At 52.4% G+C, this 17,931-nt stretch overlaps 1 protein-coding gene across 1 annotated transcript in view; it reads right to left on the bottom strand.

Annotated features, from left to right (window-relative positions):
• The window catches only part of ABCC8 (ATP binding cassette subfamily C member 8), an 88,319-nt gene that overhangs the window by 2,597 nt on the left and 67,791 nt on the right, over positions 1 to 17,931 (bottom strand). Inside the window, 16 exon segments of the mRNA XM_039470368.2 lie at positions 115 to 223; positions 356 to 434; positions 1,400 to 1,530; positions 1,676 to 1,796; positions 2,166 to 2,279; positions 2,803 to 2,905; positions 7,063 to 7,155; positions 8,929 to 9,086; positions 9,942 to 10,011; positions 11,076 to 11,242; positions 11,343 to 11,584; positions 11,806 to 11,905; positions 12,805 to 12,930; positions 14,887 to 15,024; positions 16,700 to 16,780; positions 17,428 to 17,512. Of these exon segments, the coding sequence (XP_039326302.2) occupies positions 115 to 223; positions 356 to 434; positions 1,400 to 1,530; positions 1,676 to 1,796; positions 2,166 to 2,279; positions 2,803 to 2,905; positions 7,063 to 7,155; positions 8,929 to 9,086; positions 9,942 to 10,011; positions 11,076 to 11,242; positions 11,343 to 11,584; positions 11,806 to 11,905; positions 12,805 to 12,930; positions 14,887 to 15,024; positions 16,700 to 16,780; positions 17,428 to 17,512 (1,917 nt within the window).

A 17,931-nucleotide genomic window follows, 5' to 3' on the forward strand; every position in this document is an offset into this window, starting at 1 on the left:
GTAGGAAATGCCTCTGGGATCCTGGTCTCCCCCAGCCCTCTCCTCTTTGTGCTCCAGATCTGATAGAATGGAGCTGGCCTGGGCTGGGTGGGCCTGAGGGGTGACGGGGCTCACCGGATGGTGCCGCTGAAGAGGACGGGGTCCTGCAGGATGATGGAGAGGCGTGAGCGCAGGGTGTGCAGCGGCAGTTTGGCTATGTCAATACCATCAATGATGATGCGCCCTGTATGGGTCCGAATGAGGGTGCAGGGAAAGGCGGTGACTGCTGGGCCTCCTGTGATGTCTGACCACGTGCCAGGGCTGAGGCCTCATCTGGTGGCTGGAGTACACATGGGGCGTCCGCCTTACAACTCACCTTCGAATGTGTCCACCATGCGGAAGAAGGCAAGAGAGAAGGAGGACTTCCCACTGCCTGTGCGGCCGCAGATCCCGATCTGGAAAGAGAGAAGCAGGCACCGCTGCTGTGGCTCTGGGGGTGCTGGGAGTAGCCTCTAGTGCTAGCTCTGGGTGTGTGTGCAGGTGTGGGAGGTCACAGGGTTTCTTCTTGGCCTGGTTTTCTGACCAGCTTCTCTTTGGACACCACAGGTTTGGGCTTATTTCCTGCAGTGGGTTCAGAGAGGGCTCGCACAGGGACCAGCACACAAGTGCAGGCATGGATGTCCATTTGCCTGGGCCTTGGTGTGGGCCTGGGTGTGCCAAGTATTTGGCTGCAGGAGAGCTGGGGGCACTGGTGTATCTCTATGCGTGTGGGTGTGGCAGGAGAATATGGGGGCAGCTGAGAGTGGTATGCAGGGATGCATCTGTGTGCCCCACCTCATACTGGAGCCACCTCCAATCCCATTGCTTCCTAGCCCTTGGGTACCGACAGAAATTACAATACAGAGACAGAGACAGTGATATAGAAGGATGAGAGAGGCAGGGACAGAGGCGCACATCCCAAGGTCAGAGAATGACATGCACAGCCACAGCAAAGTGAGACAGAGACAGAGACAGAGGGGAAGATGAGAGGAGCGCTGGGCAAGGGCAATAGGCAGGGGCTCTCCCCCAGTACAAGGGTGGTCTCACTGTCTGCCCCCAGGCCCCTGCTCTGAAGATTGGTGGCAGAGAAAGCCCTTGACCATTTGCAGAGAGGGAGGCCCCGACGAAGCCCCTGTGAGCTGGGGGAGTCCAGAATGTCCGTCTCCTTGATGGATGAGTGAGGACAGCAGTGGGGGAAGGGGAGAAAGGGAGAGGAAAGGTGGGCTGAACCCCCCATGGGCCCAGGGCCGGAGACTGAATAGTGAGAGGCCTTGGGCCCTGGAGGGCCACGAGGTGACTCTGCAAGGCCGTCCAGCTCTGGGCGTGCCCCATCCCCTGCTCACGACTGTCCTGCAGCATCAGGTTGGGGCTGCACGCTGACCTTCTGTCCCGGGGAGATGAGGGCGTTGACGTGCTTTAGCACTGGTTTCAGGGAGCTGTCGTAGCGCACGCTCAGGTTCTGGATCTGGATCTTCCCTTGGTCTGGCCAGTTCTTTGGGATCAGCGATGGTGCTGGGGGCCGGGCTGGGCTCAGTCACCAGGCGTGGGCCACAGCTAGTATCTGAGAGTGCCACCCCATCCCCAGGCCCCTTGGTGGTCCCAACCCAGACACACTCCTCCTTGTGCTCTTCCCCGCCCCTCTCCCTGCGCCCCTCACCCAGGAGCCCCTCATAGCTCTCTGCCTCGGTTTTCAGGAGCCCGTGGATGCGCTTCACGGCCCCCAGCTGGAGCTCCATGTCTGCCAGATTCCTCACCATCCAGTTGAGGTAGTTAGAGACCTGCGGGGAGCAAACCAGTGGCACACACTCTGTGGCCACTTAGTTCTGTCCTCAGCCACCAGGAGGGCTCTTCTTAAGGCTGGAGAGGGGCCAGGGCCCCAGATTCCTTTGCTGCCATTGGCTGCCTGCTCAGAGCAGCCCCCCATGGAAGCACGGGGAGAGTCAGTCATGTGGCTCCCCACCCTCCACCTGTTTGGGGCCTGGGCTCTGGGGCCTGCCGATCAGCCTTCCTGCCCACACCATCCCCCTGGCATCAAATGCCAATGAGCTTGGGGTAAGGCCTAAGGGTGTCTCATGTTTCCAGTGGGGAAGATGCTCTGGGAGTGCTGGCGTCTGACCCCTCCTCTGCCCTAGCCCACTGCCACTCACCATTAGGGCGTAGGTGAGGCCCAGGCCCACCAGGCCAGCAGAGAGCTCCCTGTGCAGGGAGTTGGAGATGGAGGTCACTGCTGCAATGAGCACCACACATGCACCGATGTACTCCTGCGGAGGGAGAGGAGCTGGCCTGGGCGCTCGGGGGTTGGAGCCACAGGCCCCTGTTCCACCTCACTCTCTTTTGGGGCACAGGGCATTGCAGCCCTGCAACTCACGCACACATCATCACACACACATGAGGCCTGCAAAGGCTGGAGCCCCAGGAGCCAACATATCCCACAAGCTCATGCTCCCCCATCCCTGGAACCTGCACACCCTTTAACAGGCATGCCTCAGCACACACAGTGTGGGTGTCATATGACCCACTGCAGATACACATTCACCACAACTATTCTAGCCACTGGCATACACCTCAGATACACAAGCCTCTAGGCAGTGATATGGGAAAAAGGAGTGCAGGCTAGACCCTAGAGGACCACCAGGGCTGGGGAAAACAGGGAGGCTCGGTGTCCATGCCATCTGGTATCCTGTCTTCTCTTTCACCCCCAGGTACCTGTGTGCTCTCACTCTGGCCCCGCCCTCCTATCAGAAGCCCCTCTGCAGGCCCAGGGGACAGGTAGACAGTGCTTACCATTCGGACTTCCAGCCATCTGTTGGCAGCCGTAAGGAAGAGGGAAGCAATGTTGTTGGAGTCTGTGTATTCGAGAAGCTTCTGCTGGAACCGGGCCTCATACCTGGAGGGAGGATGAGGAGGTCCTGAGGGAACAGTGTGGGTCCACATAGCTCCTAGGAGTCTCCCTATTTGCAGAGGGAGCCACCTGGGCCTCTCCAGTCCCCAGACACACCACCGCCGTCACCTCACGTACGCTATCCCTCTCTGTAATGTCTGCCCCGCTCTTTCTGCTTATGCAAACCTGTCCAGAGTCCCACCTCCTCCAAACTCTTGTTTTCACTCCAAGACCCATTCTCTCTAGGTCTCTCCCATTGTAATAAAGGGCACCTCCCTTTACCCCGTTTCTCACCAGGAATCACCGGGACTCACATTCAACCCCGTGGCAAGTCCTCTTAGGTCCATCTCCAAACGAGTCCTTGACTCCCTCCCCGTCTATCCTGCTTCCCGCCCACCACAAGCTCTCACCTGGGCGACTGCATCAGCTTCCTGAACACGTCTATCTGCTGTCTCCTTACAGTCCACGCTCCACACAGTGGCCGGCTTAATCTATCTAAATCACAGTCTGTGTCCTCTCTCTCCCCTGCTTAGAATATTAATGACCTCCAGCTGGGCACGGTGGTTCACCCCTGTAATCTCAGCACTTTGGGAGGCTGAGGCGGGTGGATTACCTGAGGTCAGGAGTTCAAGACCAGCCTGGCCAACACGGTAAAATGCTGTCTATTAATAATACAAAAATTAACTGGGTGCAGTGGTGTGCACCTGTCATCCCAGCTACTCCAGAGGCTGAGGTGGGAGAATCACTCGAACCCAGGAGCTGGAGGTTGCAGTGAGCTGAGACTGCACCATTGCACACTCCAGCCTGGGTGACAGAGTGAGACTCTGCCTAAAAAAAAATAAAGAATACTAACGTTCTCCCACTGCTGGTAGGATGAAGAACCCCCTCCTGCCTACCTGATTCCAGCCATCAACACCCCCACACACTATGCTGCAGCCATTCAGCCTTTTAAAAACTCTGTGACAATACTAAAGTCTTCCATACCCCAGGGCCTTTGCACACACTATTCCCTTTGCCTGGAAGGCTTTCACCCTTGCTCTTCATAACGTTGGCTCAACTCAACCTTCAGGCCTTACCTTAAATGCTGCCTCCTCAGAGAGGCCCTTATTGGCCACTACCTTACTTTAAAGTAGGTTTCCCCTATTATTCTCTGCCACCTGTTTGCTCCACAGTCTCTGCTTTTACATGTATTTCTCTGGCCATTTATAATCATCTCCCTCAATAGACTGCAAATTCTGTGAAGATAGAGGCCATGTCTGTTTTATTCACCAGTGTATCCCTGCACCTGGCACTATTAATAAATATTTGTCGGATGAATACGCAGCACCTCCCCTGACCCTCTGGAATGGATGGAATCTCTCTGTACAGGAACTCTGGAGGCTTCTTTCTCACCCTTGGGTCCTCATCATGTTTTCCCTGAATTACTGTGCATGGGCCTGCCTCTTCTCTCTGACCAGCCTGGGCTGCCGTCATCGCTCTCCTTGGCCGCCTCCCTCAGACCCTGCCGACTTAGGTCCAGCCCAGAGGAGATGGAGGAGAGCTTGTATGATGATGGGTGAAGGAATGAAAGCAAAACTGTCTCATCATCATTGCTTCTATAGGACCAAGCTCAGGGGCCACGGAGGCACCCAAGACGCACCCTGTTCGACACTTGCTTTTCACTCATGGAAGGTGTTTGTTCAGCTTTGATTGTCTGTGGGTGGAGAGAGGGCATGTGTGTGAGGGGAGTGAAGGGGGGCTCTGATGTGGGAGAGAGCCTGCTACTGCACACCCACAGGTATAGATGTGTAGGAGGGTGATGTGTCTGAGGCGAGTGTGAAACCATGTCTGAAGGGTTTGAGTAAGTGCGCATTGAAGATGTGTGTGCGTCAGGGCGCGTGCAGACAGGCGTGTGATAGGCTTGTGAGGTGCTCAGGGCTGTGTGAGTTGGGTGGGTGGGGCAAGTGTGATACGGGAGCTTCTGCCACAGGCGGGTGACAGTGTGTCTCAAGACTGGAGCAAAGCCCCAGCCTCAGAGTCATGCAAACCAAGGTTGGAGCCTGAACATCACAGCTTCCTGGATGTACATCAGGATTGAGACTCAGTTTTCTCATGAGTGAAATGGGGATGGCGACAGTTCCTACATGAATGAAAACAGCCTCTGAGACCACCACTGAGCCCAGTGCTGCGTGCTCTTGAGACTCTTTTGGGAAAAAAGGAGATCTCTTAGGAAAGCCCAGAAGGTCAGGCCAGCCTGGGGTTCAAGCTCAGTGCCAGCCTCACAGTTCGTGTGACCTTGGGTTAATGACCCAGCCTCTCTGTGTCTTGTTTCTGCACCTGGAGAATGTGGTGACTCGTACCTATGTTATGCGGCTCTTGTGAGGATGAAAATGTAATAACGCACATCCAACACTTAGCACGGTGCCTGGCACGCAGCAAGTGGGCAATCAATAAATTCTAATAGCTCTCAACAGGCTGCTGGGTTAAAGCCAATGCATTAAACATGTACAGGGTTGATTAAAAAGCCTTTCATTTGCATTTAAAAATCATTCACCGTGTCAGCAGGGTGTGGAAGACCTCACTGGGTAGTGGTGGCCTGATCTGAGGCTGGTTAGAGGAGGCTGGGATCTGCACACCAGGGGCTCTGGCCCACTCTAGGAGAGTCACCATCTTTCTGCTCCAGGGCTCTCTGAGACACCAATTTAGAGAGGGAAATCACCAAAACTTAGAGCAAAGGCTAGGCTCAGCAATGTCCAGGACCTGGAAATTGTAGGAACGGGAAGTTCAGGCTTGAGAAGAGAAGGAGGCTGGGAGGAGACTCTGGCATCATAATCCAGGGAGCTTCTTTGTGGAAGACACAGCACAGGCTTGTTCAGGGGCGAGGGACGTCCAGGGAGCAGCGCCAAGGCCAGGGCAGAGCTTTGTTCTGCTCTGCTTTACTTAGACAAGATCCCTAAGAGGTGGATTTCCACTGGCTCTAGGTGTTCCAGGGAGTGGGCAGAGGGGCCTGGGTATGTCTCCAGGGCTGAAGCTGGATTTCAGGGGTTGGGGGAGGAGATGTAAGTCTCTGTAGGCCCTTGGCTGGTCCTTGTACCCTAGGGTTACTCCTGGACACAGGGCTTGGTGTCTCATGGTTACTGTCACACTTTGTGCAGCTGTGCCATCCTAAAAATAACCCGTTATCACTCTGTGGGTGAAGATGAGAAAAGGGCCTAACTATCTGTGTCAGGGGTCTCTGGCCTGCCTGACTTAAGAGAGATGCCCCAGGAGATCAGATGGACTCTTGGGGAGTGGGGAACAACAGCTCCCTCCACTCCCCAGGCAGCTTCAGATGCTCCTGTCCACCCCCGCATCACCACTCAGGGTGGGAGAGCGTGGCAGGGGCACTGAAGTTTTTAGGAATTCCTCCAGCCTGGTGAACTCCTACCCGTCCTTCGAGTCCTAGTTCTGCTGACACCTCCTCTACAAAAACCTTCCCTGACAGCCTCTCTTCTCTGCTCCCCCTGCCCTTGAATCTGCTTTTTTCAGAGTACTTGTCACATGGGTTCGTCCTGGCCTGCTCAAAGTCTGGGCTGTAAATGCCTGCAGGGCAGCGGCTCATCTGACTCATCTTTTTAGTGCCTGGCGTGGGGCTTAGCACACGGTCGGGGCTCAGTGAACGCTTGTTGCATGAACAAACAGGTTCAAGTCTGGGCTTTGTAGCACCTTACACAGAGAGGGCATAGAACGTCTCTGTGCCTCAGTTTCCTTATCTGTGCAATGGAAATGACCCCTCTCAGCACCAAGGGTTGCCATGCAGAATGAGCGGGATTGGCCTGTAGAGTATTCGGCATCGTGTTCGGCACAGGAGCTCCTTAATAAAAGAAGGGCTCAGGGTGGCCTGCACCATCTAAGGCCCTTTCTAGCATTGGTACATGAAGACTTGTTTGTTTTCATGTTCTGCCTTAGTTCACACAGGCCCTGGGCTTGTCTGCAGAGCTGGAATTCTCCTCTCTAGAACATACAGTGGGAGCCCACCTGGCCTGTCCCTGCTGGTGGACATCCCCGGGGCCTTGGGGCCTGAGGTGACTTGAGAGAGATGTGTCCTTGGCCTTCCTAAGTGGAGCCCTGAGAATTGAATTTCATGGCCAGTGCCCCTGGCCCCACGTGTTCCACTCCTACCTTGAGGGAATGTGGACTCATACCTGAAGGCCCGGATGGTGGTGAGCCCTTCCACGGTTTCCGCAAAGTGTGAGAGCAATGGAAGCTGGGTGGTGTCATCCAGCTGCTGCAGGTCCCTGTGGCGGGGACAGAGTGGAATAGTTAAGAGGGCAGGCTCAGGGCTTGGCCTGGGCCTGAAGCCTAGCTCTACCTGCCACCGCTGTGTGGGTGAATGGCCTCACCTCTCCAGGCCTCAGCTTCTCACCTGTGAAGGGGGAAGACAACGGCACTAGCCCATCGAGCTGCTGTGAGCAGTGAATGAGATCATTTATGTACAATGCTTAGACACAGCCCAACTGTGGGGCAGTTACAGCTGTCCTGGGCACTGCCCACCCCAGGTCACCATCTGTCCCTGTACTTCTGCTGCCTAGCCTTGAACTGAGCTAAGGCTGGGCCGACAGTGTTAGTTCTGTTTTATAGGTGAACGAACTGAACCTTGAGACAGCTGGCCAAAGGAAGAGATGACCAAACTCTGAAGCGTTCAACCCTGTTGTCTGCTTACAAGGAGTGCTTTAGACCCTGGCCAGTGATGTGAGGAAATGACAGGTTTCATCTTGGGGTAAGGCCAGAGGTTTCCATGGCAACATAATTGCCTCCTGCTCCCCAAAGCTGCACCTTGATAAGCACATCAGTGCCAGGGAGGCCAGTTTGGGATGCAGGAAGTTGATTTCCCTGGCAAACCATCTCCAGGGCCAGAGTGGGTGCCAGAGAGACAGGGCTGTTTCTCTGGCAGAAGAAAGGAACTTTGTAGAACAGCTTGTACAGTGCTTTGAAAGCCACTGTAATTTTGTGAGTGTCAACAAGCTATATTGCTTGTGTGGGTGCCGGGCCATTCTGGATCATCCAAGCAAAAAAGCCATTTATACAAATGTTCATCCTTTGGGGCAGGTAATTGTGGCCAAAATGCATCTAAATTTTATTATTTATTATTGCTAGTAAGTATCTTGACTCCAGTTTCTAGCCAACTGTGTGCACTTGGGAAAGGTACTTCACCTTTCTGACCACAGCCCACAGTAAGAAACATATTTTGTCTCACACATCAGTACTCACACACCTACATGACCAAAACAAAAGTTTCATGAAGCAAAGCTTGCCGTTACTCTATGAATACAGTCTGATATTTTCTGTCCCATTTCATTTCTTTTTAAAATGCTGGTTGTGATCCATGATATTCATTTCATGACCCACTGATGGGCTATAATTGGCAGTTTGAGAAACACTGGTCTAGAGGTTCTTTAAATTTTTTCCTATGATTCTTTGAATTTATGAGTTTAGCAGAATCACTCTCAGAAAGAACTTCCTAAGACCATTCTGGAAATTCTGAGGAGGAAAGAGGTGTGCATGGCTCTAAAGCTCGTGAGGGCAAATGTGATCATGAGAATGGCTGTGACAGGCTCCCTCAAGTCAAGGCTTACAGCTATGCTCTGGACTCGCATAGTCTGGGAGGTATTATATCGTTAACACGGCTTGAATCAGGTGCCCTCTGATTTCATGCATTGGCAATCAGCCTGACCACTGGAATCATGCAACCCTCCTGGGAAACATGTTGGCAAAATAAATGAAGGGCATAAAATGTGCATTTATCATGACCTAACAATTCCAATCCTGACCATATCTCCCAAGGAAATAATTCAGATGTCAGTCTCAGTGTGTGTGTGTGTCTGTGTGCAGACTATTATATTAGGGTGGTGGAATAAAATGTGGATATTTCTGTGTCCTTCATGTCTATTTTTTGTTTTGATTTTTTTGGAGGGGACATGACCTTGCTGCTTTTATAATGATGAGTCTAGCAAGTATACCAAACTGCACATTGCAAAGCACCTCCCACCCATTACCGCTGAGGCCATCACCTGGACGCCACCCGGAAGTACTTCTGGATAAAGTAGCAGACAATAGCCAGGGGCAAGAGGGCCACGAGGAACACAGGTGTGACATAGGAGATGACGGCCAGGGCTGAGACACAGAGCAGGGTGGAGCGGCTCAGGCACTCCAGCGTGGATGGGATGTGCTGAGGGAGGTGAGGAGGAGAGAGTGAGGTGAGTTTGGTATTGACTGTGAAGAGTGCAACCCGCAGCCATGTTTTGCTTTCGCTTTATTTTTTGATCCTTTATTTTTTTTGAGGCAGAGTCTCCACTGTCCCCGAGACTAGCGTGCAGCAGCATAATCTCAGCTCACTGCAGCCTCTGCCTCCTGGGTTCAAATGATTCTCCTGCCTCAGCTTCCCAAGTAGCTGGGATTACAGGCACCTGAAACCACACCTGGCTGATTTTTGTATTTTTTTTTTTCTTTTCCTCTGCTAGGGCAGCACAACTAATTTTTGTATTTTTAGTAGAGAAGGGGTTTCATCATGTTGGCCAGGCTGGTCTTGAACACCTGGCCTCAAGTGATCTGCCTGCCTCAGCCTCCCAAAGTGCTGGGATTACAGGAGTGAGCCACTGAGTCTGGCCTCACTCTCACTTTATTATAGGCACATATCTTATCTCTCTAGCTACAAGGTAAACTCGGAGGCAGGAATCAAGATTTTGTTTTCTTACCATCTAGTACGATGGTAAAGAACACAGGCCAAAATGAATATTCTCCATGCAATCAGCTACATTGGTTCAGAATATGCTAGAACTTTACTAGAAAGAGCCAGTGGGATCTTGGGTGGAATCTAAAGGGATGTGGTTTCCCTAAGCCTTATTTTGAGGCTCCTATGGGGAGGCCCCAGCCCTGAGAAAGCATTGTAACCTGATGGAAAACACTGGCTTCCTCCCAGAGGGCCGTGATCATCTGATCTGGGGAACCCAGCCTCAAACAGGAGAAGCCCCAAGGAGCCCAAGGTGTCTCTGGACCAGGGAAAATGTGGCACAGTCCTCTGTACCTGGTCGATGGTGTTACAGTCAGATGAAAATCTGTTCAGGATGCTCCCAAGGGGCGTGGTCTCAAAAAACCTAAGAGGCAGCCAGAGGAAGAGTTACTCATTTGTCCATTGATTTACTTCCTGTTTACTGAATGAAGCAGTTCCTTATTTCACGTAAGTGTCTCTAGAGTCATTCATGGGTTGGGCATCCTCTGCCAATCTGTAGACATCTGGCCTGTGTCCCCAAGAATTCCTGCAACTGCCCAAAGGGGCGCTGGCCTCTCATTGCCCTCTCGTTGCCCTCTCGTTAGCCTCTCAGGCTCTCAAGCCCATCTGACCACTGCCGCCCTTCTCAACTGCAGGCTCGGCCTGACTCAGCAGCTGTCCTCCTGGGACACAGAGTCCTCTCCAAAGGGACAACCTGCCAAGGGGAACAGGGCCCTGGGGACAGCCTGTCAGCTGGCTGACCCAGAGTCAGCCCAACCCCAACCAGGGAATTTCAGAACTACAGAGCAGGGGCAGCAAACAGAGGGTTTTTAAACTTGGAGGCCATATCTATGGGCCAGAGAAAGTTCATGAGGCTGGAGAGCAAAAGTGTGGTTAGATGGCGAGGTCTAGCATTCGTGAGGGTCCAGATCTGCCTGTTGTGTTTTTAAACCAAGTTGGCCAACCAGTTGGGCAGTGACAACTTTAAACCTCTTTGACATCAACGGCCTTTGAGATTTTTATCCATCCCATTACAGGAAATTATTAATAGAACAGCTACCTCTTCCCTCAGTGTCAAACCCTGAGGCTGGCTGAGGGAGAGGGAGGGGAGGGCAGGGAGCTGAACTCATGGATGGGGATGGGCAAAGGGCACCTGCCTAGGGAGGAGAAACCAATCTTTACCCGGACCTGCAGGTGCTCTCACTTTGAAGGGCCATGGTGACAATTAGATTAGCTAACCACATACAATGCTTAGCATGGTGTCTGGCTGAGTAAACGCCAGTTTCTCCCTGCTTCTTGCACAAGGAGGGCACACTCTAGGAGTCTTCTGGAGTCACCCCCACCAGCCTGTGACAGAAGTTGTATATCCCCATTTTATAGATAGGAAGACTGAGGCTCAGAGAACAGTGACTTGCTCACAGTCCCAGCCTGGCCAGGGGAGAGAGGTACCTCATGGGGGCTAGGATGATCCGGTTCAGCAGGCTGCGATGCAGCCTCTTGGCCACCTTCAGCCCTGTCCACTCCACGGTGACAGACGTGACGAGGCACAGCACGATGCCCAGGCTACAGAGCACCGTGAACACCATGGCGTAGACAGTCTGGTCGAGGGCGCACTCCTTCACAGGCAGAGAGTGAGCTGGGGTTCCAGGGTACCCATGGGCTCATCTCTTCCCCCACCCTCACCCCCAGCCTCTGCCACGGGGCTGCCAGTCACACCTGGCTGAGGGAGCAGTTCCTGGCCGCAGGGGTCAGGGTCAGGGCGCTGTCGGTCCACTTGGCCAGCCAGTAGTCGATGCCCACCAGGACCATGTGCTTGAGCAGCTGTGAGAAGACCAGCAGCGACAGAAGCAGGATGCCGGCAGACGACAGGTACTTGGCGCAGGCCCGCCACGGGATCTCCGCCCGCTGGTGCAGCATGGACGACAGGTTGTCGTCCTCCTCGCTCTCAGCTGCCTCCTCTGCAGGCCGCAAGAACCCGCCCTGTTCTATACATTTCCATACCTCTGAGGGTGAACCTGGGAGCATTTTATCCCCACTCAGGGGACAACTGAGGCACACAGAGGGAAGGTATTTAATCAAAGGCACACTACTGCACCACACCCAGAACCCCAAACCTTAGCATCCCTGTGGCTGATCAGACCTCAGGCCATAATTTCACTCCCAATCCCATCATCGGTACCTTCCTCCTCTTCCTCATCCTGCAGAAGGCCATCCCTCGAGGACATGGCACGAGGTAGGCCCTGGGGTGGCTCTGTGGCTTTTCTCTCTGTGACAGTCTCCTATAAGACAGATGTGGCCTGGCCAATGTCTTCAGGGTACATGGTTGGCAGGGGGAGGGGGAAGTTAACGGGTAACTACCCTGGTGATGACCAATGTTAGGTTTCTAGGTTGTCCCTACCTGAGGGCCAGACAGACACACATTCACCTTCCCAGGATTTAGTCCTTCCCCTTCATCAGATAATAGCACCCCCATATCCCTGTGGGGAAACACTCTTCCCCTATTTTTAGTCTCTGTGATTCAGGGGGGTCTGGCTCCAAAAGTGGGTACATGACCCAGGACAGGCCAATCCTCACACTCCACATCCCTGGCCACAGTTCAGGGGTGGGCACATGACCAAAGTGGACCCATGAGACTCAGCCCTGGAACTTTTGCTGAACTGTTGTGAAAGAGGCGCTTCTTTTTCTGGCAGAGTTGTTGAGCTGGGAGAAGGTAAACCTGAGAGTGCTGGCGGCCTCATGGATACCAAGAGAATGGAGCCGATGTGAGGGGAGGGGAGCCAAGAAATGGGAGAAACAGATTTCCGATGGCACTGACTACCTGGATCCAGCACACATAAAGCTGAGACACACCTGGCCTTTTGGTTTCATGGGTCGATAAATCCTTAACTCCCTCTTGTTTTCTTTGCTTAGCCAGTTTGAGTGGATTTTCTGAAACTCTGCAACGAAATAGTATCTGACTATCTTGGGATAAGGGGAAGGTGCCCACCTGATTCTGCCCTGGGCACCTGGCACAGGTACTGGCTCTCCTCTGGTAGGAGCAAGTTCATGCCCAGCTCCCACATCTGTCCTTTAGGGGGCTTCCTGGGGCAGTGAGGACAGGAAGGCCTTTATGAGTTCAGGTTCCATCAGGACCTTCGCATGCAGGGGCGTCTGCCTGGCCACCCCTGGATAGACCCACCTTCTCCAGCTCTTGGTCCTGACGATTCATGAGGGTCTTCCAGTGCTCAAAGAGCTGGCACTCAGATCTCTGGAAGTCCTTGAGGGTACCCTCCCTCTGGATGGTGCCATCCTTCATGGCAATGATCTGGAAAGGCATAAACAAAGCTAATTTGGGGCTGGCTGGGGAGGAATGGTGGTCACATCCTTCGACTGTGGAGTCTGAGATGAAGGTGGACGCATCCCTCTCCTCACTACAAATGGGTTCCAGCTCATCCACTGCAAGTGGGCTGGTATTGATAACCTACTCCCACCAATATACTCCTAGGACCTAGAGTTCGGTGCATCTAAGGGGTAATTCTCAATGGCTGGGTTTGCAGAGCAAATTAATGCATCCTGCCCAAGCTGGCTGGATAAGGACTCTATCCGTGGCAGTGGCTGTCATACACGAAGTGGGCTCATTTACACTACCCTTAGCTCCTCTTGATGGCAGGTCTGGTAGGCTCCATCAGGGCTTAGCAAAGCACCTGTCGGTCTACGTTTGTGTGGCCAGGCCTCTTTGGAATCAATCAATCTTTGTTTTTAGACAGAGTCTCACTCTGTTGCCCAGGCTGGAGTGCAATGGCACCATCTCAGCTCACTGCAACCTCTGCTTCCTGGCTCAAGCCATCCTCCTTCCTCAGCCTCCTGAGTAGCTGGGACCACAGGTGCACACCACCACACCTGGCTAATTTTTTGATTTTTTTTTTTTTTTTTTTTTTTTGTAGAGACAGGGTTTCATCATGCTTCCCTAAGCTGGTCTCAAACTCCTGGGCTTAAGAGATCTGCCCGCCTTGGCCTCCCAAGGTGCTGGGATTACAGGCGTGAGCTATCACGCCCGGCTCAGTAAAACTTTTTATTTGGAACACTTGATGACACCATCACGTAGACCTGCCATTAATTCAGACACCCGCCCCTGCTGCCCTCACCCCCTCCCACCCTATGCTGAGGTTTGAGGGGCCCAAGAGTCATGGTCACTCGTATCTCAGGGAACCCAGCACTTCTATGTTTCTCAGGATTGTCCTGAGCTATAAGGCACTGAAGGTTCACTACAGAAACTCAGAAACAAACCTTCTGTATCTGTTTGTATACATACATGTATTTAAATCTAGATTTTCTTTGGGTCTTTTTTATACTGGAGGGGGTTCTCATCATACATGGAAGGAAGATTTATTTGGGGGGAAATAAGCATCAGAGCCATTTGGCATGGGCCTGAAGCTCAGAGAGGGCCTCAATTTTGGCTGCTGTTCAGAGGAAAATTTATGTAGGAGTAGGCATGACCTAGGGTTCAAAAGCCACATGATCTCCATCTTAAAAATTAAGTGCTTTGTAATAAATCAAAAAGTAATTCTTTTCTACCTACTGAAGAGTATGGGAATTTAACTAATGAGGGGTTTCACAACATTGCATTCTATTGATAATAATGAAATTTCTTTTCTTTTTTTTTTTCCAAATTTTCTGAGACAGGGTCTTGCTCTGCGGCCTGGGCTGAAGTGGATGGAGTGCAGTGGCATGAACATAGCTCACTGCAGCCTTAAACTCTGGGCTCAAGTGATCCTCTTGCCTTGGCCGCCCTAATTACAGGTGTGAGCCATTGCGCCCAGCCTGAAGTTTCAATTACTACTGCTATTGTTTGATTCCCTATTTCCCGTATGATCCCAACCTGCATCCATCTACCCTGGGAAGGTCATAGAGTGGGAAGATGGCTTTTCCCTCCAAAATGGGCACTCCCCATGGCCAGGGGACAGATCACCAAAAGGGCAGGGATCGGAAGGTAAGAAGGGAGTACTTGATAATTCCTGAGACTTCTTGGTGCCACCCTTGAGTGTACCACGGGGCCCCCGGCCCGGATAGGGAGTGTCTGTGGGTCTAGGTGATACCAAGCCCCTGGCCTGTATAGAGTCTCCCTGAGATGCCCAGCGTGCATGAAGCTATCCAGTGCTGATCTCTTATGCTTTGTGGCCCTCAGCAATCGCTACCAAGACAACTGATTGGTTACTGCCAAGATAACTGACAGCCTCCCCAGACCTGCCCCCTATAGCCTGAACCCCTTGTTCCCCCTCACCCAGTCTGCATGGGGCAGGTACTGTAGCTTGTGGGTCACTAGGACCACTGTCCTCTTGTCGTCCCGGAGCAGCTCAAGGATGCCAGCCTGCATCAAGTGGTCACTCAGATGGATATCCAGAGCTGAGAAGGGGTCATCCTGGGCAGAGGGGAGAGGAGAAGGTAGGGACAGGTATGGCAGGGAGGGGTGACAATGAGTATAAAACCCATTACAGTTCTATCAACTCTGGTCTAGGGACTGAAGCTAGTTATCTGTGTGGCTTTGGACAACTCACCCAACCTCTCTGGGCCTTCGTTACCTCATCTTAAAATGGGGCAGTTGTCAGATATCACTCTCAAACAGATCTAATCACTTCACTAACTGACTTCTGGACCGTCAGTGGCTCCTAATCATCTCTGAAGTCAAACCCCCTGGGCTGGTGTTCCAGGTGCTTTATAACTCTCACCTTCCCTTCGAGACTCACATCGCAGCTGTGCTTTCTCAGCACTCTGCATTCCAGGTTCCCAGAACTGTGGTCTAGGCCCTCTCCCGAGCTGTTCCTCTGCCTGTAGCACTGTTCTGCCTTTTGTCTGCCTGGTGAACTCCTATCCATCCTTCACTCACCTAAGCAACAGATCCTCCTGCTTCCCATCCTGACCCCCACACCTATCCTTCCTTCCTCTCTATTCCCATGACACCGGTGCAAAGCCAGATCTAATGGTTGTTTGTCCATTCCTGACTATGGCACTCCCAAAAACTGAGACTTCCTGTGCCCGTGGCTGGCACAGAGTAGATGCTTCATTAAACGTTTGCTGAGATCATCGTTTACCTCACTTTTCTCTAACAGAGTTGTTTAAATCTCATGAAAGATTGCAAATATGCCAATGCTCTGTAGAATGCTATGCGTGTGTCAGATGGTAACAGAGACTACGAATCTTCCCGTTGTGAAGTGTCCTTAGTAAAGGTGTACTCGTGTGTATGTTGTAGGCAGAGGGGAGGGCATAAAGCTGGAATGAGAGATTTGCGCTTCCTTCTCCCAACCCCCTGTGCAAATGGGCTCCCTCTTTCCTTCTGTTTAATTGACTCTCCCTTGGAGGCTCTCCTCCACGCCCCCCTCCCCCGCGATTACTCCAGCCCTCACAGTTGTCTCCCTGGACAAGACCCCTCATAGTTTATGCTGCACAGTTTGGTTTTTAACTGGGCTGTGCCTCTTGAACTGGGTGAGCTCTGTCTCCCTAATCAGATTCTAAGTCTTTGAGGCCAAGGACTGGGTCTTAGAATTCTTCAATGTCAGTCAAGACACCTGACACAACAGCTTGACACGAAGTAGCGAAAGGATCGAGAATAAGTGTTGTCTCACGTTGGATGGCTAGTGGTTACCTGAAGTGTTGTGCTGAGAAGGATTCTGAGTCCAAGTTAAGTTCCAAGGAAAATAATTCTCTGAACAATTATCAATGTCTGTCCTGGGCATAAGATGGGAAGTGGCAGCACATATCCCGTGTATCAGCCATTCTTATAGTTGGGCTGCATAAGTGTTGAGGGGGTCGGGCTATCCCCCAGGGAAGCAGCCTGTAACTACAGCTTGCCTCTCCTCATTGGCTACTGCAGAGCTCAGTCTGAAGTCCACAATGGGTCATTTGTGCTATCCTTGCCTGCCTCAGTTTCCCTATCACTAGAATGATTAGGCAATATTTTTGGCAGGAGAGGTTTACTCCTGGAGAGGAAGATTGTTGGGTGATGGTGGGAGTGGTGGGGAAGGTATGGGTGGGCAGTTAATCCTGGGAAGCAGCCAGAGACCAGGACCCCCAAGGGAACTGCCAGCTGGGGCACTCACCAAGAAGACAACATTGGCGTGCTGGTAGAGGGCTCGGGCCACACTGATTCGCTGGCGCTGACCACCAGACAGGTTGATGCCCTGTAACCAAAGAGGAGGAACAGATCATGCCCTCAGCCATTCAGGGGACACTGTCCTGGCCCCTACTGGACTGTGAGCTCTTTGGGACAGAGGCCTGGCTCTGTCTACTTGCTTGCCCACTTCTCGCCTTGCAGAGAGAAGGAACTTGCACACGTTTACTGAATTCATTCGGAAGAGGGCAGCATGATCCCCAAGTCTTTAAAGATTCATTGTGCAGGTGCTAGGGACCATCTGACCAGTACAAACCAAGATAGAGGCAGGAGGGATTTAAATCACACTCAAGGAGGACAGTCATAGGAGAATCCTATTTGTCTAAGCTTGTGGAGGGGACCCCATCAGAGGATGAACAGGAACAATTTAACCCGGGCTAAGCACAGTGTTATGTGGGCTCTCAGTATATACCTAGGGCACAAACGGAGAAGATCCCCAGCCTGGGAGGGTGCTAAGCTGACCTTGCCCACCGAGCAGGACTAAAAACCTGTCAAAGGACTTGATTAAGGATATCACATTTGACCTTACTGTAGGCAACTCTTCAGCCTTCACCATCTCCTATTTCCTAGTTACCCACTCTCCCCAAGTAGGGTCTTAGGGCATGGTAGGTTGAGGGGTCCTGGCTTTGAGAAAACTCCTCAGAGGCTGCTACTAACCCGTTCCCCAATCTGGGTCTGGTCTCCATGGGGCAGGATGTCGATGTCTGGCTGCAGAGAGCAGGCTTCAATGACCATCTTGTACCTGGCATGGGTAGAGGCAGGGGATGCAGCTGGTCAGCCTGATCAGAGTTGGCCTGAGCATTTGCAGAGGGTCATTAGTCTCTAGGGAGCTGTGCCCAGGGTGAGCAATGGCTTTAATGGGCCTCCCGCTTGGGTGCAAGCAAACACCATGTGAGCTTGCAAAGAGCTGAAGTCAGCAGTTCACACAGCACTGGGGCAGGTTAAATACTTGAAGGATGGAATCGGATGGGAGCAAATATGCAGAGTCAGTGATGAAAGGGCGCTCGTGATCAGTGTGCAGTGGGAAAAGCTGCGGCTGGAGCCCATGCGTGGGGCACTGGTAGGGAAAATCACTGCTGGTTGGTTTAGGTGGTAATGATGATGGCTGGGCAAATATTTACCCAGCCTGTTCCTCTCATACTTCCCCGGCCAGCCCTTAGC

Source organism: Saimiri boliviensis, chromosome 6 (assembly GCF_048565385.1).
Source record: "Saimiri boliviensis isolate mSaiBol1 chromosome 6, mSaiBol1.pri, whole genome shotgun sequence".
Lineage (NCBI taxonomy): Eukaryota > Metazoa > Chordata > Mammalia > Primates > Cebidae > Saimiri > Saimiri boliviensis.